The 25,640-nt window shown below is 36.3% G+C and overlaps 2 protein-coding genes across 3 annotated transcripts; one reads left to right on the forward strand and one right to left on the reverse strand.

Moving 5' to 3' along the window:
• Positions 1-8,849: 8,849 nt before the first annotated feature.
• On the forward strand, positions 8,850-16,619 carry LOC129947267 (mucin-2-like). Of its 2 annotated transcripts, XM_056057770.1 has the most exons (3): positions 8,850-8,930; positions 9,443-11,460; positions 11,506-16,619. In XM_056057770.1, exons 1-3 carry the CDS (start codon positions 8,889-8,891, stop codon positions 16,415-16,417), a joined length of 6,972 nt encoding a protein of 2,323 aa, XP_055913745.1. In that variant the 5' UTR covers positions 8,850-8,888; the 3' UTR covers positions 16,418-16,619. The 2 variants fall into 2 exon arrangements, with proteins under 2 accessions (XP_055913745.1, XP_055913744.1); XM_056057769.1 differs by having other exon boundaries at positions 9,443-16,619.
• A 1,804-nt stretch (positions 16,620-18,423) lies between these two features.
• LOC129948307 (uncharacterized) lies at positions 18,424-22,196 on the reverse strand. The gene is made up of 3 exons (XM_056059262.1): positions 21,932-22,196; positions 21,334-21,868; positions 18,424-19,037 (listed from the first exon to the last, which is right to left on the reverse strand). The coding sequence occupies exons 2-3, from the start codon at positions 21,866-21,868 to the stop codon at positions 18,424-18,426; spliced, it is 1,149 nt and encodes a 382-aa protein (XP_055915237.1). The 5' UTR covers positions 21,932-22,196.
• Positions 22,197-25,640: the final 3,444 nt, after the last annotated feature.

The following is a 25,640-nucleotide window of genomic DNA, read 5'->3' on the forward strand; positions in this document are numbered from 1 at the left end:
GAAAATTTGAGAAAGCACTTTTTCATGACAATAGTTACTCTTGGAGAATTTGTCAATTCCTCGCAAGAGGCAGTACCCGTGAAAAGAGTTTAGATGGCATAGGCAGGGATAGAACCCAAGCCTTCTGGCATGACAGTCCAACGCACTAACCATCACGGGTAGTACATATTAATAAATATTGGCGTCCTTTTTTTGAGAAATCTAAATTTTTTTGGAAGGTCTACAAGCTATTTGTTATTTTTAGCTTCTCTTTGGAAATTATTGCAAGATCCAACTAATAATTTTGACAAATCTAGAAATTTCGAGTATTTTATCATGTTTTAACATAAAGTATATATTTTTTTTAATATTTCGAATGACGTCTGATTATGAAAAAATTGTAGAAAACTACGATTTTTTTTTAAACATAAAAATACACAATAGATCTCAGGTTTTCAAGTTCATTAATCGTGTTTCACCTGTGGTCTTTTTAATTATACATATAATGTAAATGACACACAATTTTTTAGGTAGTTTTTGGCATATGTATACTTGCAAATATACAGCTGTTTTCAAAATTGTTTTTTAGTCCCAATAATAAAACAAATCATTTGGTTTTTATCAGGTCTAAGAATTTCAAGTACTTGGCAAATAGACAATTGGCTGATGCTTTTTTCTAATTTTTACAGATTGACTTGAATTTTTACTAAACCATGACTCTTATCGAAAGTCAAAACAAAATCCTATAAAACGGCACACAACATTCAATGTTTGTCTTTTGCTTAAATCATCTGAAGATAAATAATTATGTTATCTACTTGAAGATGCTATATATTATGTAATCATTGTGGCTGTTACTATCGCAAGTCGCAAACATAAAATTCTTTTTCCAAAAGTCATAAAAAGATTCCTTGCAAAATTTGTTTTCATTATACGAGTAAACTTGGCAATAAAAATAAAGTAGTGTTTACTCATTTTTGGAGGAAGTTTTTTGTTTACTGGGTACAAACTTATCATATAGCACTAAAACAAACTAATATGGCTTTAACGTAAAATGAGACTTATCAATGAAATTTTGTTGGTTATTTCCGGTGTAGAGTGATGTTTTTTTGGTTTCTAGCTGTCAAGGGGAAACTTATATATACTCAAATATGCTTAATAATATTACTTTCTGAGCTGAGTTATACAAATATGACGTGCTTGCGACAAATCCCTCCGCAAAAGTTTTGTTTTTTAACTTATTTTGGAAATAATTATGCCAATCTGATTTTTCGTGTTTAAGTCCCCCCATTCCGTACATCTGTCTGTCTGTCCTTGCACCTACAGCCCAATCCATTGGGTCAATTGGTTTCAAATTTATATATTAAGGTTTTATGCCGAATCAATTTAGACCTTTTTTCATTTTTTTTAAGACTAAAACTAATAGCCTTTTCACACCAAATCCAAAACCGAAAATCGTTCACACGGAATATTTACACGTTTTCATTTGACATTTAAATTATCTTACACCGGCTGTCAAATTTGGTATTGCTACAAAATTTTGTGAATAAAAAGTTTTGTTTCTCTTAAATTATTTTTGAAATGAATTCTAACCAATTCAAATTGATTTTAACGTAACACTAGCTCGTCTCGAAGGAGAGTGCCAAATGAAGTTCTGGGGGTAGGTGGAATGGACTCACCACCTGAACCAACAAGAACTACAAGCTCACTTGGCTGCAGCTATCCTCTTTGTTTATACTTCAACCGGTCCGAACAATTCACTAAGGAGAAGCTAATTGTCTAGAAAATATATCATGGAATCTACAACTACAAAACTGTTACAGTAAAAATTAATTTTGTTTAAAATATTTCTTCTCCTTTCACAACAAATTATTCTGCTGGCCAAATGTTCCTTCAGAATCACCATATATTGTGGCCGTCCGAGCAACTTATAAAGGGTGTCCCAAAATTAACGCAAGATTTGAAATAAATAGAAAACGCCGTTTTTCGTCTTTTGATTTTTTTTATTGACTCGTAAAGTACATAGGATAGGGTTATGTATGGAATAACACATCGGACAAATGGCCTCCACTCTTTTGTTGAAATTTTCCATGACCATTCTGCATAAATGTGGCTGAATTTCGTTGATGCAGCGTTGAATCTCCTCCTTTAATGCACGGGTGGTTGTGGGTTTGTTGACATAGACTTGTGATTTCAAATAACCCCATAAAAAGAAGTCTAATGGTGTTAAATCACACGATCTAGGAGACCAATTTTGATCACCGAAACGAGTGAGTACACGACCTGGAAATGTCTTATGCAGTTATTGAATTGTTTCACGGGCTGTATGACATGTGGCACCGTCTTGTTGAAACCACATATTGGACACATCAATATCATCCAATTTTGGCAGAAAGAACTGTGTAATCATGTCGCGATATCGAGCACCAGTAACAGTCACTGCTTGACCAGCATCATTTTCAAAAAAATATGGCCTAATTATGCCTCCAGCCCAAAATCCACACCATACAGTCACGCGTTGTGGATGCATTTGTTTTTCGACAATCACATGTGGGTTCTCCGAACCCCAAATGCGGCAATTTTGGCGATTGACAAAGCCATCAAGATGAAAATGTGCTTCATCGCTTAGGATGATTTTGCTCGATGTTCAATAATCCATTCAACGAACTCTCTTCTCTGTCCATGGTCATTAGCCTTCAATTGTTGTGTTAATTGAATTTTGTAAACATGAAGATACAGATCTTTGGTGAGTATACGCTGTAGAGAGGTTCTTGAAATTTGCAATTCTTGTCCACGACGTCGAATTGAGGTTCCTGGATTGTCAGCAACACTCTCACGCACTGCTTCGACATTCACATTTGAACGGCTTGTTTTTGGACGACCAGTGTGTTTGGCGTCTCCAACGGATCCAGTCTCCATGAATTTTTCAATTAATCTCTTCACAGTTGACGAAGTTAAAACACTATTTCGACCATATTTTGTATGAAATTTTCGAACTGCAGCCGCCAAGCTTTCACTATTTTTGAAATATTCTTTAATAATGAAGACACGTTGTTCTATCGTGTAACGCTCCATTTTTAATAACCCTATACTGTTAGCTGTCAAATTGCTTTTTTTCAAATAGCGACAAATTCAAATCTTGCGTTAATTTTGGGACACTCTTTAGGTAGTGTTGAGAAGATTCTGAAAGATTTCGTGTAGGTCCTTATGTCCGGAGCAGAAAAGGTCAATTCCTAGTTCCATATTCACACTAATCCAGAGCGATCACTGAAGCTGTTATGATGAGCTGCAATTGCTCCATGGTTTCTTTTTTTGGGGACTCACCTGGCTTGTCCGAAGGACTTAGGATCTTCTTGATGTTGGAATTGCTGTCAATCAAAGGGCGATAGCCCACTGTTGTGGTTTTTTTTTCACTGTAATAACGATTCCCACATTATGGAATGTTTTGCCGCAAATTTTCCTAGCCCGCTGCGACATAGCCTCCACCAGAGATTTTCTTTCATACTTATTCTCCTCCACAAATGAACGTATCGCCTTTTTCATATCTCCCAAATCCTTGAACGTATTTACCGGAAAGTCTTTCTCCAGGTGGTAAGCGAAAGGGAAAGGCGACGCGTTCGAAGACGCATCCCTTGGAAACGTTATTACGAACTATGAGCAATCTTCCTCGCCCTTGGGGTCATCACGCCAGTAACCATAGTAAATTCCGGTCCCTCGCTTGACAAAGAGCATTTGAAACTCTGGAGGATCATGCCAGTGCCGCAAATAGTCACCGCGGCTTTTATTCTCGACGTTTTTTTGTTGCCACGCAGCTCTCTCAAAGTTTCCTTTTTTTCTCTTCCATATTCTGTAAATAAAAAAATTAATTTTTTATTTTGTAAGAAAATTTTATAAATAATATTACTTTCCACGACCAAATTTATTTCAAAACGAAACATTTGTTTTGACAGGAGCCATCAACAGTTTTGTTTACATTAATTTGAGCGCTGAATGTCTCGAGAGGTTTGTTTGTTTATAATAAATATGATTTAAAATCATGAAAATAAAATTTTTATTTTATTATTGATGATTTTATTTATTGATGAGCCCAACCATTGCATCGGGGCAAAACGCATATAAGAACACCTATGCTGGTTTATTTTTATTTTTATTGATTTTAAAAATAAAAATTTTATTTTCATATTTATTAAAAATAATTGGTCTTCAGGAACAAACAATTCGACTGTTAACAGTCAAACATTTCAACTTTTGTTTGTTTAGTTTAACTTTGAATTGCTACTAGTTTTCGAGGGGTTTTATATAAAACTTCTGGTTTAATAAAAATGTATGGGAAAACTTGAGTTTTCGATGTAGGTTTTCGGCCAAAACCGATAATTTTTAGAAAAACGGACTTGGTGTGAAAAGCTTATAACAGTAGTCCCCATACAAATTTGTTGTTTAAAAATATAAAAAAGTTAGAATTCTTTTCAAAAGCAAATCGAATGATTGAAGAAACCAAAAGCAACTGAAGCCAGCTGACATTTCAAATCGTCGTAGATGCATCGAATGGGTGCTTGAACAACAGGCGACGCGGCGCGGCGGGTGAACGGCGATTTTTCAAACAAAATTTTCTTCAGCGGCGGGGCATATTTCTAACTAACTAACTTTTAACTAAACACAATTGTAGTATTTGGGGTTCTGAAAATCCTCCAGTAATTGAAGAGATTTCTTTATGAAAGGAAAAGATAACAAATGTCTGGTATTTTCCTACAATTCTACAAAAATTGTCAATTTTTTTAAAAACATAATTGTTAATAAAATAGATCCCAGACCATGATTGTTAATGTTTTTGGCTACTGGCTGACTGAATACTTTTTAATTTTCAAACAGCGCAACAGGCAACAAATTAGTCATTGATAGCGTTTTCATTTTTTCAAAAAACTTTTTATTTAGAATGATAATAGAGTAGATACGTAGACACGTACATAATTATGACGAAATTATTGTTCTTGCGTTGGTAAAAGTTTAATTTACTCAAAATCAAAACACAAGATTTTTTTTTGAAAGTATTTACTTAAAATTGTTTTTGTGATATGAAAGCATTTAACAAATATTTGAACGGAATAAACAGTAATTCAAAAAAAAAAAAATATATATGTATTTTGCTTTCTGACTTCAGATATCAGCTTATCAAAAGATACATGTTTAGTTGTAGATAGATAAATGTTTGTAGGTATACCTTAACCAAATAAGAAAATAAATTAATGAGTAATACTTATAATAATTATTAATAAACTTTTATTATATATTTGTATACATTTATAATACAAGAATTCTATAGCTTCTTAAGCTCGTTATAAATTATGCATATTCCTTCATTTATAGTCTTTTTTATTTATTATATAGGCATTTCAATAATTTATTAATATTATTATTATTATTTTTGTCTTATCATTAAAACAAATATTTTCGATTTCTAAAACTATATTAGGCTAAAAAAACGTATTTTGTTGTGTAATCTTATCTCAAAAATGTTTTCATTCTACAATTGAAGTAAATATATGCTAATGTCAAGCTTTACGTGTTTTTAGTTTTCTTTATCAAGAAAGACACTTCCTAGTTAATTTAGGATAAGATTTATTTACTTGTTGCAACACAAATATAAAATTGAACCAATAATATGTCATAAGAACTTGCATCACCAAAACAACTTATTTGCTAAAAGAAGATAATGAGATAAGAAAATTGATCTACAGGTAACTTCCTATCTTTCCCCTTAAAAATGATACACCTCTATTCGATGGTCCAAATGTTCGATGTATAATTGAGATTCTATGCCGTAAATGCGCCAAATTTAATTATCCTTTAGCCCTTGATTTGTTGCTGGTTTATTGACGTACACCTTTTTTTAAATAACCCTTAAGAAATAAGTCCAACGGTGTCAAATCTTGGCGGTCAACAGAAATTGCCACCACGTGAGATAACACGACCGTTGAATTCGTCGCGCAAAAAAAGAGCCATTGTTTGGTTAGCTGTGTGGTAAGTTGCACCGTCCTGTTGAAACTACATATCGTCCACTTCCATATCTTCCCATACGGGCCAAAAAAAGTTCGTTATCATCTCATGATTGTGAACACCATTCACAATAACGTCCTGATGATGCAATCAGCTCAACTTTGCTTTTGATTTGAACACCCATTTTCAAAATAAGCCTGAATAACTTCAAAGTGTTTTTTGATTGACCCTTTATAACGTTTTGAATAAAATGTTAGGTTAAAACCACTAAGAAAAAAAAAGGATTTTTTTCATAAATATTAAACTTTAGTCGATATCAAATTTATCTACAAAAATCTGTTAAAACAGGGATTTTTTTTTCAAAAATGTGTTTCAATTGTTAATGTTAATTGAATTCAAAAAATATGAATAAATTTTATTGCAAAATTAATCACTGTGGTTGATTGCGAAACTGTTTTCTGTCTTATCTAAAACATTATCTTCTTTTAAATCAAATAAGAATTATTTGCGATCATCATACTACGGAAATCCTGACGTCATAGTATTGAAATAAACAAGTTTTCTAAAGTTTTAGTTTTATCATGTGGTTCATGATTCATAAAATTTGTTATCTCTTTTAACTTTATCACACAAAATACGTGTATACTCATATCTACCTACAGTAAGTAAATAAGTACACACTTGCACATAAGACCTTTTTTATGATTGCCCAAAAGAGTCACACACCTATTTTTGGTATAGATGAAATGGTAAAGCTTCTTGCAAACCAAGTTTTGGAAAAAAAAAATTAAAATATAATTATTTATTTTATTCAAATTATAGCTTAATATTTTGCTGATAAATGTAATCTATTTGATCAACAATGTACACTTAGTCATTTTTACTCCAAATATTTTAAGATTTATGTTTATCTATCTTTTGTTATCAAGAAGAGAATTCTTAGGATTTTATAAATTTAGAACAAAAGAATCTGAATAATATAAAATAAAAAAAACATTCACAATGGAAAGCCTAAACCATCAAATATTATATAGCCCAAATTTACATTTTAGCAAAGACAAAAGAAGTAAGTCATAAAACATTGCATGTGGCGGCCGTTTATTAATTATAAATACCTAATTCATCAACCTTAATTGTATGTGTACTTATACTGATCCAAATTATTTTTTTTTATTATTTCAACTCAAGTACACAGAATTTCAAGGTTATGAAAAGATTAAAAACCTTAACTGACAAGTGTTAAAAATTGCATCGAATTTGGCAAAGTTTTCAGCGCTGATTCAGTTGTCAAAAAAGCTAACAAAGTCGATAGATTTTTACATTTTTATTATTTTTCCAAAAATTAAACCACTAAATCACTTAATTTGAAGGGTTAAGTCATAGGTAGCTAAAAGATTATAATAGACTAAAAAACATGTTTCAGGAGTTAACTCGAGTTTATCTCTAAAACTAGGGTGATATCGCACTGATAAACAAAGCCATGGTCAAACAGAACAGAATTTTGCCCATCGCGTTCTCTGTCTTCTATTGAATTATGTGTTACTGTCCAAACAGAATGGGATCAAAGCCAGCAACCACAACTGGAAATTCAATTGCTAGGTGAGATTGAATAGTGAATTGTGTAATAAAACTATATTATACTATCCTGTTATATTAATTCGTCTGAGAAAATTCTCAGAAATATCAGAATTATAGCCTGGTAAAATTATTTGGTTTCAAGTTAGTGTAGCGCTGGTATTTGACACACCTGTCAAACTCAGCTGTCATTTTAAGTGTCATAAATTTAATAATATTTTCTCAACTGCCATTTTAAGTGTCATACATTTTGAAATATTTTCGTAGAAGTTTATTGTCGCTCTCATTTTTTAGGGAACGTTGAAAAACAATAATTATAAAAAATCATGATAAAAATGTCAAAAATTCACTCCGACTTTCTCTCTGCAACTCAGTCTTTAATCGGTGTAATTATATTTGGTTAAAAAATAGCTTAGAGTTCGACCGAACAAAAAAATCAGCGGAATGCCCTCCCTGTTTTCTAGCTTTTGCCCTTAATTGGGACATTAGGTCACACAATAGTGGAAACAACTTCCTCATTGTGAACTTCAGTTTCATTCAAATGTGCTCTACTTTTTACAGTGAGTTTGTCGGAAATACTTCAACCAATTTTCGATTTAATTGTATGTTTTTTCAAATTTATTCGAAACTTTAAAATCGATTAAGGTTAAACTGTAGGATTATAAAGTAAGTTGCACTCAATTGATAGGTGGCTTTTGAAAAACTAAAAGCTTACAACCCAGAAACTGATCTGGCTTGAAGGTACACTAACCTGCAATCTCAGAGGTCCTAAATGAGGAATCTATATCTTCTTCCACTATTTTTATATAAATTATACAAAATATCAATACTAACTTAATAGACAAACATCCTGTGTTAAAGTCTAAGCATAATCACCTATATTGTTATAAACATTAAACAATTTAAATAAATAAAATTACAATCCAGACAACCTGTCTGCCAAATTGATAAGATAATACTTGTAGTCCAATAAAAATTGTGTATTTCACAAAAAGACTTGACTGACTCATTGGTTCTAAAAACAATATTTAAAAGAAATTGATCTGAAGGCTAGGTACAGATTTAAACAAAATGATAACACCAACAAATATCTACTTATACTTGATTTTACATACACTTGCTGTTTGTATCTCACTGAAAGCTGCAAATTAATTAACCTGCAAGATAATAAATTCTGGTCCTTATCAGAACCATATGATGTTAGATAAAGATCTATTTACCAAGCCTAGGTATAGATGCTGGGGAATTGATAAAGAATTCAAAATTCTTTTGAGAATTTTGCATAAAAGCCGCTATCATATCAACGATTAAGACAGTAACGAAACTTTACTTCGAAAAAGATGGAAACGAAAAAATACTTAGGAATATATCTCCTTATTGTGGTAAATATTAAATTAAATCGTTTATTTGATTGCAAAAATATCCTTGACCCAGAATTTTGGGATATTTTTTCCTAAGTTAAAGTCATCAAAATTGTGTTTAAAAAAAAAAACTAAACGATATTTCCAAGCTATTCGGAATTGTACTTATTTGGATAAAAGGCATCAAGACTTTTGGAGAAAATACCCTTCAAGCTGGTCAAAGTGAAAATAAAGTGATTGAATTTTTTGAGATTCGTATGCGTAGCAACTATTTAATTTAGCTCTTAATTACTCTCTAATAATAAGCACTCATAGCTATTTTCTGAAGGGAAACTTTAAATTTTGAAGTGCAACTTAGAATTGTGTGCATCAAATCACGGTGAAAAAAACTTACTTCGTCGTTTGTGGTTTGTACTTCTGATGAAAAGTTTCTTTTTAGAAAACTGCACTCCAAGAGAAGTCTAAAAAATCATTGTCATAAAAAACACACAATCTTAAATTTAAATATAAATGTATGTTCTTTATGTTTGCAGACTTCTGCATACGCAGTAGCAAGTCCAGCCACTCTTAACTGCAATGGAAAACAAAAAATATGCGTTGGGCCAATGGCCCTTAAGGAATGTGAATTTGACCCGGAAGGAACATCGTCATTCGCAAAAGTTGGACCCTCTACACCATGTATAGAAAACTCACTGTGCATGAGTGTTGGTGATACAGTAACTTGTACTCCATTTGATCAAGAAAGTACACCAATTTCGGTAGGAGTAACTGAAGGACAAATTCAAACAACTTCATCTGTTGCGCCTGCTGGTGAAGAACCGATAACCGATGGCCCAACTACAATATTGAGCACTCTTACGCCGATCGTCGATGAAACAACAGTTGATTTATTGAAAGTCATAGTAAATGAACCAAGTACACCAGTCACCGTTGAATCAATTCCAATCTCAAATGAAGCAAGTGCACCTGTAACTGTTGAATCAGGAACCATCACAGATGAGCCAAGTTCATCTGTCCCCGTTAAACCTGGAATTTCTGAGCCAACTGCTGACCCCATTGAAGTATATATTGCTGAAGTTCAGATAACAGATCAGCCATCAGCTCCAACAGGCTTTATCGAAGCTGAACCAAGTTCAATAATTGCTACTGAATCACTTCCCATCGCATCCGAACCAAAGGTACAAGTCATCGTTGAATCAGGACCAAGTGCAGCTGAACCAAGTGCACCAGTCGGCCCTGAGACAGGCCCAACCGTAGCTGAACCAAGTTCAACAATCGCTACTGAATCAGCCCCAATCGCATCCGAACCAAATGTACAAGTCACCGTTGAATCAGGACCAATTGCAGCTGAACCAAGTTCACCAATCGCTACTGAATCAGTCCCAATCGCTTCTGAACCAAATGTACCAGTCATCTCTGAAACAGGCCCAATCGCCACTGAAGGAAGTTCACCAATCGTTACTGAATCAGCCCCAATTGTAGCCGAACCAAGTTCACCAATCGCTATTGAATCCGCACTAATCGCATCCGAACCAAATGTACAAGTCACCGTTGAATCAGGACCAATTGCAGCTGACCCAAGTGCACCAAACAACGCTGAATCTGGTCAAGTTGAAGTTAATGAAAATGCACCAGTCACGGTTGAATCAGTCCCACTCACATCCGAACCAAATGTACAAGTCACCGTCGAATCAGGACCAATTGCAGCTGAACCAAGTGCAATAGTCACCCCTGAATCAGTTCCAATTGCTTCTGAACCAAATGCACCAATCGCCACTGAAACAGGCCCAACCGTAGCTGAACCAAGTTCAACAATCGCTACTGAATCAGCCCCAATCGCATCCGAACCAAATGTACAAGTCACCGTTGAATCAGGACCAATTGCAGCTGACCCAAGTGCACCAGTCAACGCTGAATCTGGTCCAGTTGAAGTTATTGAAAATGCACCAGTCACGGTTGAATCAGTCCCACTCACATATGAACCAAATGTACAAGTCACCGTCGAATCAGGACCAATTGCAGCTGAACCAAGTGCAATAGTCACCCCTGAATCAGTTCCAATTGCTTCTGAACCAAATGCACCAGTCGCTGCTGAAACAGGACCAACCGTAGATGAACCAAGTTCAATAATCGCTACTGAATCAGCCCCAATCGCATCCGAACCAAATGTACAAGTCACCGTTGAATCAGCACCAATTGCAGCTGATTCAGTCCCAATTGCATCCGAATCAAATGTACAAGTCACCGTTGAAACGAGCCCAGTTCCAGTTGAACCAAATGCACCAGTCACCGCTGAATCAGTCCCAATCGAAGCTGAAGCAAGTTCAACAATCGGTACTGAATCCGTCTCAATCACATCCGAACCAAATGTACAAGTAACTGTTCAAACGGGCCCAATTCCAGCTGATCCAAGTGCACCAGTCAACGCTGAATCTGGTCCACTTGCAGTTGATAAAAATGCAATAGTCACCGTTGAATCAGGTACAGTTGAACCAAATGCACCCGTAACCGCTGAAACAATCCCTATCGCAGCTGAACCAAGTTCACCAAACGCTACTGAATCAGTATCAATCGCAGCTGAACCAAGTTCAACAATCGCTACTGAATCCGTCTCAATCGCATCCGAATCAAATGTACAAGTGAACATTGAATTAGGACCAATTGCAGCTAAACCAAGTGCACCAGTCACCCCTGAATCAGTCCCAATCGCTTCTGAAACAAATGAACTAGTCACCACTGAAACAGGCCCTATCGCAGCTGAACCAAGTTCAACAATCGCTACTGAATCAGTTTCAATCGCAGCTGAACCAAGTTCAACAATCGCTACTGAATCCGTCTCAATCGCATCCGAATCAAATGTACAAGTCACCGTTGAATCAGGACCAATTGCAGCTGAATCAGTCCCAATTGCATCCGAATCAAATGTACAAGTCACCGTTGAAACGAGCCCAGTTCCAGTTGAACCAAATGCACCAGTCACCGCTGAATCAGTCCCAATCGAAGCTGAAGCAAGTTCACCAATCGCTATCGAATCCGCACTAATCGCATCCGAACCAAATGTACAAGTCACAGTTGAATCGGGACCAATTGCAGCTGAACCAAGTGCAATAGTCACCCCTGAATCAGTTCCAATTGCTTCTGAACCCAATGCACCAGTCGCCGCTGAAACAGACCCGACCGTAGCTGAACCAAGTTCAACAATTGCTAATGAATCAGCCCCAATCGCATCCGAACCAAATCTACAAGTCAACATTGAATCAGGACGAATTGCTACTGAAGCAAGTTCACCAATCGTTACTGAATCAGTCCCAATCGCATCCGAATCAAATGTACAAGTCACCGTTGAAACGAGCCCAATTCCAACTGACCCAAGTGCACCAGTCAACGCTGAATCTGGTCCACTTGCAGTTGATGAAAATGCACCAGTCACCGTTTCATCAGGCGCAGCTCAACCAAATGCACCCGTAACCGCTGAAACAAGCCCTAACGCAGCTGAACCAAATTCACCAATCGCTACTGAATCAGTACCAATCGCATCCGAACCAAATGTACAAGTGAACGTTGAATTAGGACCAATTGCAGCTAAACCAAGTTCACCAGTCACCCCTGAATCAGTCCCAATCGCTTCTGAAACAAATGAACTAGTCACCGCTGAAACAGGCCCTATCGAAGCTGAACCAAGTTCAACAATCGCTACTGAATCAGTTTCAATCGCAGCTGAACCAAGTTCAACAATCGCTACTGAATCCGTCTCAATCGCATCCGAATCAAATGTACAAGTCAACGTTGAATTAGCACCAATTGCAGCTAAACCAAGTGCACCAGTCACCCCTGAATCAGTCCCAATCGCTTCTGAAACAAATGAACCAGTCACCGCTGAAACAGGCCCTATCGCTGCTGAACCAAGTTCACCAATCGCTACGGAATCAGTCCCAATTGCATCCGAATCAAATGTACAAGTCACCGTTGAGACGAACCTAATTTCAGCTGACCCAAGTGCACCAGTCAACGCTGAATCTGGTCCAATTGCAGTTGATGAAAATGCACCAGTCACCGTTTCATCAGGCGCAGCTCAACCAAATGCACCCGTAACCGCTGAAACAAGCCCTAACGCAGCTGAACCAAATTCACCAATCGCTACTGAATCAGTACCAATCGCATCCGAACCAAATGTACAAGTCACTGTTCAAACGGGCCCAATTCCAGCTGACCCAAGTGCACCAGTCAACCCTAAATCTGGTCCAATTGCAGTTGATGAAAATGCAGCAGTCACCGTTGAATCAGCGGCAATTGTACCAAATGCACCAGTCACCGCTGAATCAGTCCCAATCGAAGCTGAAGCAAGTTCGACAATCGCTACTGAATCCGTCTCAATCGCATCCGAACCAAATGTACAAGTCAACGTTGAATTAGGACCAATTGCAGCTAAACCAAGTGCACCAGTCACCACTGAATCAGTCCCAATCGCTTCAGAAACAAATACACCAGTCGCCTCTGAAACAGGCCCAATCGTAGCTGAACCAAGTTCACCAATCGATACTGAATCAGTCCCAATCGCATCCGAACCAAATGTACAAGTCACCGTTCAAACGGGCCCAATTCCAGCTTACCCAAGTGCACCAGTCAACGCTGAAACTGGTCCAATTGCAGTTGATGAAAATGCACCAGTTACCGTTGAATCAGGTGCAGCTGAGCCAAATGCACCCGTCACTTCTGAAACAGGCCCTATCGCAGCTGAACCAAATGCACCAGTCACTGCTGATTCAGGCCCAATCGATTCTGAACCAAATGCACCAGTTACCGCTGGTTCAGAAATCCTTGAGTCAAATGCTGCCGCTGTATCTACTGTTGTTATACAAATAACAGATGAACCATCTGTTCCAACAAGTGGTCCAATTGAATCTACTTCGAACCCAAGCTCATCAGTCACTACTGCATCAAGACCAATCGCAGCTGGGCCAAGTTCACCAATCGCTACTGAATCAGTCTCAATCGTATCCGAACCAAATGCACCAGTCGCCGCTGAAACAGTTCCAATTCCAGTTGAACCAAGTGCACCAGTCACTGCTGGTTCAGGAACAATCGATTCTGAACCAAATGTACCAGTTACCACTGGGTCAGAAATCATTGATGCAAATGCTGCCGCTATATATAATGTTGAAGTACAAACAACAGATGAGCAATCAGTTCCAACTAGCAGCCCAACCGAATCTACTTCTAACCCAAGCTCATCACTCACAACTGCATCAAGACCAATCGCAGCTCAACCAAGTGTACCAATCGCTACTGAATCGGGACCAATCGCAGCTGAACCAAGTTCACCAATCGCTACTGAATCAGTCTCAATCTTATCCGAACCAAATTCACCAGTCAGCGCTGAAACAGGCCCTATCGCATCCAACCCAAATGTACAAGTTACCGTTGAATCACGACCAATTGCAGCTGAACCAAATGCACCAGTCGCCGCTGGAACAAGTCCAATTGCAGCTGAACCAAGTTCAGCAATCGCTACTGAATCAGGATCAATCACAGCTGAACCAAATTCACCAATCGCTACTGAACCAGTTCCAACAGCATCCGAACCAAATTTACAAGTAACCGTTGAAACGGGCCCAATTCCAGCTGAACCAATTGTATCAGTCAACGCTGGATCAGGCCCAATTGTTTCTGAACCAAATAAACCAGTTGCCACTGGATCAGAAATCCATGAGTCAAATGCTGCCGCTGTATCTACTGTTGTTGTACAAATAACAGATATACCATCAGTGCCAACAAGTGGCCCAATTGAATCGACTTCGGACCCAAGCTCATCAGTCACCAATGCTTCAGGCCCAATCGCAGCTAAACCAAGTTCACCAGTCGCTTCTGATTTAGGTCCAATTTCCGCTGAACCAAATGCACCAATCACCACTGGGTCAGAAATTCTTAACGCAAATGCTGCCGCTGTGCCTAACGTTGAAATTCAAGTAACAGATGAGACATCAGCTCCAACTAATACCTCTTCCAACCCCAGTCCAGCTGCTCCAGTCACCAATGAATCAGGTCCAATCGCTACTGAAATAAATGCACCAACCAACTCGGAGTCAGGCCCTTCTTCTGAACCAAATCCTCAGGTTGTCTTTACGAAGGTCATCAATCCAGTACAAAGCAATGGTGTTCCAGTTAGTACAACAAGTGCACCAATTGCCAGCGAATCAATTGTTCCTGAGGTTTCCTCTTCCTTAGACGGAACATCTGTTGATCAAGTCCAAATAACAGATCTTCCAGCTACTTCAACTGCTGATCAAGTTCGTTCCGATGGAGGACCAATAACATCAGACCAAAATGATTCCACAACCCCCACTGGATTACAAACTCCCCAGGTTGTCTTTACTAAAGTAATCAATCCAGAACAAACTACAGATCTTCCAGTTGTTTCAATAAGTGGACCAATTGCCCCCGAATCTGTTGTGCCTGAGGTGAGCTCTGCCTCAGTAGGAACTTCTATTGATCAAGTTCAAATAACAGACCTTCCAGCTGTTTCAACTAGTGGTCAACCTAATTCCAATAGTGGATCATTACCATCACAAACACCCCAAGTGATCTTCAACAAAGTTATCAATCCAGTAGAAACCACAGTTGTTGGGTCTTCTGACTCTGCTAATGCAGTTGCTTCATCTTCCGGCCAGGATGTTACAACACCTACAAGTAAACCATGTAATGATGGTCCTTGGTGGTGGCCCTTCAGCTCTATTGGTCCATGTCCTGTAGACCAATCTTCTAAAACAAATGTTTCGAATCTACCTGGATGGCTGCGAAGAACTTCCGAATCAGAAGAGTCTAATGAAGAAAAGTCAGAATATCCTGCTAACCTTCCACTTATTCCTAGAGAATCCTCTACAGAGCTCTCGAGTTCGGCTGTGCCCGTTCGAGATGTTCTTGTATTCAGTCGTCTTCCAGTAACTGGAAAGCCTGATTTAAAAAAATCAAAAGATAGTAACGAAGCTTCAGAAGAAGACGAGGAGGACGACGAGAAATCATCCAAGAATAAATCCAGTGAAAAATCGTCAGAATCTAACAAAAAGAAGGAAAAATCAAAAAAGAAGAAAAACCACGATGATTCTAACGAAAGTAAGGAAGAAAAGTTAAAGCAAAAAAAGAAGAAGGACAGTAGCCAAAGCGATGACGAAAGTAAGGAATTAAAAAAGAAGAAAAACAAGAAGAGTGAAGAAGATAATAACTCCAACGAAAGCATCGAAATACTAAAAAAAAAGTCAAAGAAGAAGAACAGCAGTAACAGCGATGAAGACAATAAATCAGTTGAAAGCGCTGAGCAAAAGAAGAATAAAAAGAAACAAAAATCCAAAAAGAACAGCGATGAAGATAAATCATCATCTGAAAGCAATGACAAGAAGGAGAAGAAATCGAAAAAGAAGAATAAAAATGAAAGTGAAGAAAGTAATAGCGGCGAAGAAGAGAATAAATCCTCGAGTAAACATCAAAACCATCGTCACCATCACCGACATTAATCTTAGAGATGTAGCTTCTTTAGCTCGAGACTAAATATTTGGAAGTCTATAGGATCAAATCAAATGCCAATACGAAAAACAAATCGAAGAAAAATTTTATTTTTTTTATAATTAATAGAGAATTATTGATATTTTAGTAACATTGGTGTTATTTTATTAAATAAATCAAAATCAGCAATTAAGCGACAGTCTTAAATTTTAAGTTTTTGTTTTATTTTCTTATTTACGTCTTAGAAATTTTGTAGGTACTTCAAAATGATTCTAAGAATTCTATAAAACGCTGCGGAAATGAGTTTATGTTCTTGATTTCCAAAAACAAAGAAACAAATTTCAAAATTATCATAACCTACACCGTTTGATAAAACAAAAAAGTTAACAATCAATAATTGGAAACTTTTGGTTGAAGATAAGATTTGACCATTCATTAAAAACATACTAAACCATATACATATTTTATTTTAAACTTATCAAAATTTACTATAAAAGAATGTGATTGAAACTTTCTAGGCTTAGTAAAAAGACTTGCTTTGGTTAGTTTGTCGTGATTACCGGTTAGCAAGATCTATAATATTCGAACGAAAAAATACTTTAAAAATGAGTCGTTTTCTATTGCTTGCATTTTTGGCAACAGCATTTGCTCATGAAAACTTCTTAAGGGAAGGTCCCTGTGTGATAGCAGGCAAATTTGGACTTTTTCCACAATCGAAAATATTCTTCGAGTGTTCATTAAATTCTGCTTATGGTGGACTATCAGTTATATATTATAAGTGTGAAGATAATGAATATTTCAGCAATTCTGTTCAAAAGTGTATCAGCAAATTACGTGACTTAGATCTGAATGGCGAAGCAGAAACAACAACATTCTTAGAAGAGAAAACAACCCAAGGAATTCAAGATATCAGTTCGTTAGCTCCCGAAGTTTCAACTGAAGAAGCTATTACTGTGACTGAAGAATCGAATGCAACACCGGAAATAATTTCCACAACAGAAATAGATCAGGAATCTTCATCAGATTTGCCAGAAGAATCAGAATCGACCGAAGGGGTAACAGACGTAACTACCGAAGAAAATATCTCTTCCGATCCATCAACTTTGATTCCCGAGTCAACTAAAGATGTCTCTAGTTCAACGATTGAAGGAGAAACTTTTTCTACAGATATCACTGAATCAATTTCATCTGAAATAGAGTCTTCTACAGAGTACTCAATTTCAACGGAAGACAATGCAATTTCCACAACTGAAGTTGATTTATCTTCAACTGCAACAGATGAAACAACTGAAGTGTCAGAATCAGGAACTGATGCTTCCCTTTCAACTGACGATGAAGTTAACTCTTCTTCGACTTCTTCAACTGATGACTCAATTTCTACAACTGATTTAATTTCTTCAGAACCTTCTATTTCTTCAGAAACATCAATTTCGACTGAAATCATTCCAACAAATTTAACACCAACTGAAGAAAATGCAACTCCGGTACCAACAGTCTTCACATGTCCAATGGCAGGATTATTCCCCGTAGAATCTAAATGCAATCAATTCTATAAGTGCCGATACAATCACAATAATCTTCTTGTTCCAATCAAAGTAACCTGTCGAAAGGGTCACAACTTTAATCCCTACAAACAAAATTGTGTTTATGAAACCAAGTATTCAACATGTAAGGCAGGAAATTTCCTATCAGATTTAAATGAATTCCATTGTTCCAATGAAGGATTCTTTGCCCACAAGAAGGATTGTTCACTTTACTTCAATTGTTCCCTAAATTTCGATAAAACCAAGTTCTTGGTTTCCATCAGACGTTGTCCACCTGGTCAAATCTTCAACTTATCAACCAATTCTTGTACTCACAGAACTTTGTTCTCCTGTTTTTGGCGTCCAAGTTATTAAAAAATGTTATTATTATTAACAGATGTGATTATTCCTCCGAATTATGTTTAAACTAATATTAACTGTTTATTTATAAAATAAAAATACAATCAATAAAATAATAACAAAAAATAAATAATTCACACTGGAAATTCAATGCAATTGGCTAGCTTTTCAGGGAGACATTCCATAGAGTTGTCATCGAACTTATAAAATTTCGGGCACTTAATTTCGATGACATTATCCATGAAGCACACAAAATAGCTGCGGCAATTGTCGATGCTTCGAAAACGCATTGGTGAGGTGCAATTAATGTTGCTACTAATAGAGGACAACGGTAACGAAGGATGAATATGGTTTTTGACTTCGCAGCGTTTGAAGGCGGCTATGGTGCATGTTTGACTTAGGCAATCATAGGCTGTTCCACGAGGACATACAAATGAAAGTTGCGTTATTGGCGAAAGCTCCTTCGGTGAACACAAATGATATACATGGCAATCAAATGCGTCAGCATATTTTCCGGGTTTTAAATTCTTACAATCGCTGCTTGATTTGATTTTTTTTGTAAAAATCGCAATCCCATTATTTTCTGGATTATATTTTCGTTTTTGTCGTCGAATTGTACCCTCTTGGATGCAACTTCTAAGGTATTTGTCGAAATATCTATCATGACCACACTTCATGTGTCGCAATAGGAAACCAACTCCATTTAATGGAACGTCGCAGTGCCAAAATAGGCTTGAGTTTTCACTATCTGAAAGATAAGATAAAATTTTAGTTTCCCTATCTGTGAAATTGATTTTTCAAACTACCTAGCTGTCAGGTGATACAACAAAACACATGATTAAATTCCAAAAAATATTCTAAAAATTACGATGAATTAAGAGATTAAATCGAACGTGACTTTTTATTTTTGAAAAAAAAAAAAATACCCGATAAATTTTGTATGTTTTTATTACCATGAATTGATCTTCATCAATCAAAATGCGATAGGGAATATACCAAGAGTTATTTTTTTTTGATAAGAAGGGAAAAACCTATTTTTATTGAATGATTTCTTATCAAATGATATCTTCCATCAAATAAAGGGTGGTTAGATCTTAAGGGCCTATGTTGATTTTGAATAAAACACAAGATATTTGAGAAATGATTGTTATTTTTTTTTATAATGATAAAATTGGTTTAGTTCAATTATGCATGGAATCAAATATTGGCCCAATGGCCGCCCCGACCATTCAATCAATGGCCCAAATGTTTGATGACGCGGATGCATAATTGAGGTTTTATGCCGTTTAGCTCTTGAATTTTTTCTAGCTTCTCGGCGGCGTACAACTTTCTTTCAAATAACTCCAAAGATAAAACTCCAACGGTGTCAAATCACATGTTTTTGCCGGCCAAATGACATCGCCACAATGTGAGATAACACGGCCGTTAATTTGAAGCGCAAAAGAGCCATTGCTTCGTTAGCTGTGTGGTAAGTGGCACCATCCTGTTGAAACCACATATCGTCCACATCCATATCTTCCAATTCAGGCCATACAATTTTCGTTATCATCTTACAATTTCGGACGACATTCAATGTAACTGCCTGTCCGGCCTCATTTTAGAAAAATACGGCCCGATAATACCGCCAACCCATAAACCAGACCAAACAGTCACTCTTTGTGGATGCATTGATTTTTCTATAATCACTCTTGGAATATCATGCGGTAATTCCGCTCTTTCCACTGAGGTGCAAATGTGCTTTTACATTCATCACTGATGATTTTCTTCGACAATTGATCATCCACTGTTGCCATTTCATGCCACCATGCATACCATTGATGATGCTTGAAATGGTCAAGAGGCTTTAGTTATTGAGCCAATTGCAGATTTTTAGGGTGTAAATGCTGGAATGTATGCATAGGTGCAATTGTTTGGTACAATGATTAGATAAGGTGGATTGCTCTTCAGCGATACTATTTTCTACAGTACGATCTTTATGTTCATGCACTGTTGTTTTTACATCTCCTACAGACCCAAATGTTTGCACGATTTTTCCGATTGTACGCACATTTGGAATATTAATTGTCCGAGAAGTCACAAAGAGCACGATATGCATTTTGATTTGCACTCCCATATTCATAACAAGTTAAATAACTTTAACGCGTTGCTCGATTGTGTATCGTTCAATGCTTCAAATTCATTAAGTCTAAAATTGAGAAATGTCAAATGAAATGCATGAACAAAAATTGACGTTTAAGTGTTGTTCACACTTAACATCGGCCCTTAAAATGTAACCACCCTTTGGCTATGCTTTTTTGTATTCCTGAATTCAACTTAACGAAGAACTTCAATTAGACAACGAATACATCATATCATGTACTAAATAATTTTGTTCCTGACTTTAACTTTACGAAGAAGCTTCAATCAGACAACGACTGAAATTATCTTGTATTGAATAATTTTGTTTTTACATTTAGCTGCTCTAACTTCTCGATATCCACTTAACGAACACCTCTTTTGAGAGAATCAATCAGAGATGTTTTTTATTGAATTGTTTATTTTGAAGTTTTCTACTTGTGTTTGTTATTTTTCTAACACTTAACGAAGTACCCATAGAAACCTCCATTAAATTTTATCGTCTATAAATTTCGACTACAATAATATTTATTCTGTATGCTTTTTTATTATCGTTTAATGTTTTCTAAGTTCTTAATACCCTATTTTAAGATTAACTTAACGAATAGCTTTTCTGAAAATGTCATTATTTTGTCATGAATTTGTTGGGAAAGTTTCTTAATATCAACTTGAATACGAATAAGTCATATGATGGGCTTAACCGCATCCATTATAATTGTCCAGTAATTTCCCCTTAATAAATGGTTCCAATTTCGATGTTTCTGTTAAATATTGGTTTACTATTTCCAATAATTAACTTTATGAAAAATCGTCAGCATGGGGCTTAAAAGCAAATCGGCTAACTATCAATCAAGCTTCGCTTAATTTTTGCTTAAAAGTTGAACTAAGATACGCACTTAATTTTAGCAGACTAACAAATATGTACTTACCAGGAAAGAATCCATAAGCAGAACAATCAAATGGTGATGCTGGTGTAAAATCAATAGTTGTGAAATCATATTCGTCACTTGAATCTGTTGTGCTTGTGTCATCTAGGAAAAACATTAATGAGCCCTCTAAACTTGCAATATTATCAAGATCACGAGATTGTCTGTAATATGTATTGGCACCGTCATAATATTTATCGGCACCAATACTGTTCATTAATCTATCATCATTCACTAAGCCAGATCTTCCTTTATCTTGCAGGATCTTATTAGGTTCTTCTTTGGGTGTGCAAAAAGACGGATTATCTTCGTCACATTCATAGTTATCGTCACATTCCAAATATTGAGCTATGTCTGTAACACCATCGACGACAATCGGACAAAATTTCAAAGTTTTGTCATTTAAACAATTGAATCCATATTGACCACATACCGTGTTTTGATCTTGTGTAGTTTCATCAGCTTTGATTCTCATGAATAGTGCCAGAATAAAGAAATATGATTGAAGTGACTTTAAAGATTTCAATGGATATTTCATCTGTTAACGGGAGTAGTTTTTGATTTTAATTTTTAATAAATTTAATTTACACGTTTGACTTACCCTCAGAATTCAATAAAAGAATTCAAAATGCCATGTAAGATTATTTATCAGTTGATAGAAAATCCGTTCATATGATCATACAGTTTTTTCAAAGCAAATTTTTAAGAAGATTTGAAAAGCACAAACAGTGTTTATATTAAAATTTTGTGAAACGTTTTATTGTTTCTTGTACCCACAATTTTTTAAAAACTTTAAATCTTTTATAGCTCATTGAGTCAGTCGAAGATAAAATGACGAAACTTCGCAGTCCACAGAGCTTTCGCAATCGACATAAAATTGTAGGTCTCACTATTCCAGCCAGTTGATTTTCGGGGCTTTAACCGTATGATTGAATAAAATATGAGGCATGAATCATTTAGTCATGACCAGACTGTTCATAAATAAATTATAGCCATTTACCAATAATTTTGTATTAGGTACTTCAATATGATAAAAAATTAAATAATTATACTGTTTTATTTTTGTTTGTTTTTTTTTTTTGAGATAAGAGTCAAGAGTTTTTTTTTGTCATGAGAACACATTTAATTTGGTAATTTAATCTGATATTATCTTAAGTTGATCTCGTTTCTATATAGCAACTGATTATTAAGTGAGTAAATTCTAAGAAAAGAAACAGGAAGGGCGTATCTGTGAATATATCTTAAAAGAAGACAAAGTCAGGACGGAAAACAAATTGTAAGGCTAAAGTCTAAAAATACGATAAAACAGGTACAAAATTAAAGAATTTTTTATTGATCTTTTTTTAGAATATTAGTTTTTTCAATAAGTGATCTTGTAATTACCAACCTTTTTCTTTGAGGTAGTATAAAGTCAGATTATTCTCTAGGCCTATCGATTCAAGACCTCGTAAGGTTATCAAGGAAATATATGCTCCTTTTTATTTGGTACAAAGAGGAAATAACGGGTTATCCATTTTGCTGTTTCAACAGTATAGGACGGGAATTGGACATCTGTCAAACTAAGTTGTCAAAACATTTTTTTTTCAGTTGAAAGTCTGGCATTTACGAAAATGGATCGTTTAACTATCGTACAACGCATAGAAAAATGGTGGTTCTGCCACAACCAATTGTCTAACTACGATAGCAATGGGCAAAATTGTGGATAAATTTGAAGAGACTTGATTAGTTACCTATGCATATTTTAAGGCCTGTGGATCATCGTTTCGCTCGAACCACTGAAAATATCGCTAATGTAAGTGTAAAAGTTGCCGAAGACCCGAATGTGTCGATTCCTTGTCGTTCTCAGGAATTAGGACAGAAGCCAGCTGACCAATTTGACCGTCGTAGATCCTACGAACAGGCCGTGGACGGCGATTTTGAACTAAATTTTTTTCAGCGGAGCGCATTTCTTACTCGTTGGGTCTGAGAATCCTTAAGTAATTGAAGAGTGGCTATTACATCCATATTGAGGAATACGTCTTGGAGAATATGTTGCTTTAACAAGACGGTGCCACTTGTTGCGAAAAACAGTGTTTATGCAGCTTAATCTTCTTTTTTTTAATTAGCATACACTTAAAGGTTTTTTTTTTATACCTTTAATATGCCAAAGACACAGTGTGAGCATGAGGAAAAGAGGGAAGGGTTGGTTAGGAGGTGTCGGTGTACATTGGTTTAAAACTTCTGAACATTGCAATGACAGGGAAAGATAGAGCGTGGAAAGGCGTTCCACATTCGCGTAGTACGGCTAAAAAAAGAATCTCTGTACTTCATAGTACGGCCGAAGTTGGGCTCAAGGGTAAACTGATGGGCATTCCTAGAAGCGCGGCTATTACGGTTAAATTGTTTAAGTGGAGGAATGCAACTGGCTATTTCACTAGAGCATAGTCCGTTAAAATAACGGTAAAAAAGGGTGAGGCAAGAAACCTTGCGTCGATGTTCGAGTGATGTAAACGATTTGATGATGTTAATGTCACCAATCATTTTAAAAGCTCTTTTTTGAATACTGTCTAAGAGGCTTAAATAAGTTACTGGAGCACCAGCCCAGAGATGAGAGTTATATTCAAGTTTCGGACGTATATAGGTTTTGTACATTGTAGCTAGATCAGAAGGAGAAAAAATTTCAAAAAACCTAGACATCTTGCGGCATTTTTGGCAACATCGCGTATGTGATCGCTCCACAAAAGGTGGTTACTGATTCCGAGGATGTCAAGATTTTCCGTTTCGTTGATGCAAGTGCCACTCATAGATAGTGGCAAAGAGGGTTTATCTTGCTTTAACGATGCAAGACAGCATTGCGTTTTCAAAGCATTAAATTCCACACGATTTTGTATTCCCCATTGTACAATGCTGTGTAGGTCGGAATTTAATGAGCTAATCATATTCTGCCGTTGCAGTTCCACATCCGAAGAGGAGGGTTGTGAGCAGTGTTCCCATAACGGCATTATTAATGCTAGATCTAGCATTATAGAGAAGAGAAAAGCATTATGAAATTTTAAAATAAAGCTAAATGCTTTTCTGGCATTATTGTTTTTGAGTTTTGCATTCTTGAATGCCAAAATTGATTTCAAAAGATTGATTTGATTATATCATATTAAAAAATCTTTTTTTTTTTGAAATTACAAACCGTTCTGATTTAACCTTAATAACGTCAAATTACGAAGATTTACACATACGCTCAAAAAACTCATGCATTTTTTTTTAGTATAAGTTGGAGCCTCAGCAAAGCGGGAAAGCGAAGAAGACTATTTATATGAAGAACTTTGGGATATTTCTCTAAAATTTTAAAATAGATATGGATTTTAAAATCTAGCATTTTGTTTTTTTGAGCTCCCCTACGACCTAGCATTATAAAATTTGAAATCTAGCATTATGAAATTTGAGATTATGGCGAAACTGGTTGTGAGACTGGAAATGAATATGAAAAGCTAAGAGTGCTATCATCAGCGAAACAATGTATTGGATTAGAAGCAGCAGACAGGAGATAATTTAAAAAATGAGGAAGAGTGTCGGAGACAAAACGGAGCCCTGGGGAACACCAGCGTTTATTTTATGAGTTTCAGACTTGAATCCGTCCAAAACAACTTGTATTGAGAAGAGAAGAAGATTCGCCTTTTTTTGGAATTGGCTGAACAAATGCAGTTTTCCAACTACTCGGATAGATGGAAATGCTAACGCAGTGGTTTTGCTAGCGTGGAAGAACACCTTTTCAGAATAATAGCGGGGATACCATCTGGGCCAGCGGATTTATGAATGTTGAGATCTCGCCGCAGTTCGAGTACGAAAAAAGATTGGTCCCATAGAATGATTTACGCGTTCAAGAACTGGGGGAGTCATCTGGTAAAGTGGAATTTTCGGCGAACTGCCTTGCAAATTAGTTGGATTTATCAATAGAGCTAACTACAGGAGTGTCATTGACAACAAGCGTAGGAACCGAGGAAGAGGAAGAATTCCTCATGTTTTTTACAAATGACAAAAAATTTTTACTGCCTTTGGGACATTGCAGTATTTTTCGCCGTAATTTTTGGTCATGTAAACATTTGGTCCTTCGAATATAGGCGTTGCAGGCCTTCCTGGCTTGCTTAAACTTTTTCCGGTATTCCTCAGTTGGGTTGGCTTTAAAACAGCTCACCTCTTTCTCCTTGATAGCCTCTTTGCAGCTCGAATCGAACCATGATTTAACCTTGGGTTTAATACATTTAAACCTATTCGGAATAAACGTTTCCATTCCCAAATGAATCATACTAGAAATCATATCTGCAATGGAGTCTACG

This window comes from Eupeodes corollae, chromosome 2 (assembly GCF_945859685.1).
Source record: "Eupeodes corollae chromosome 2, idEupCoro1.1, whole genome shotgun sequence".
Classification (NCBI taxonomy): domain Eukaryota; kingdom Metazoa; phylum Arthropoda; class Insecta; order Diptera; family Syrphidae; genus Eupeodes; species Eupeodes corollae.

Excerpts from the sequence above, each read along its gene's own strand:
- LOC129948307 (XM_056059262.1), bottom strand. The coding sequence starts at position 21,868 with ATGAAATATCCATTGAAATCTTTAAAGTCACTTCAATCATATTTCTTT. Across the intron at positions 19,038-21,333 it reads TGCTTATGGATTCTTTCCTG|ATAGTGAAAACTCAAGCCTA; the intron begins GTAAGTACATAT and ends CTTATCTTTCAG.
- LOC129947267 (XM_056057769.1), top strand. The coding sequence starts at position 8,889 with ATGGAAACGAAAAAATACTTAGGAATATATCTCCTTATTGTG. Across the intron at positions 8,931-9,442 it reads GAATATATCTCCTTATTGTG|ACTTCTGCATACGCAGTAGC; the intron begins GTAAATATTAAA and ends TTATGTTTGCAG.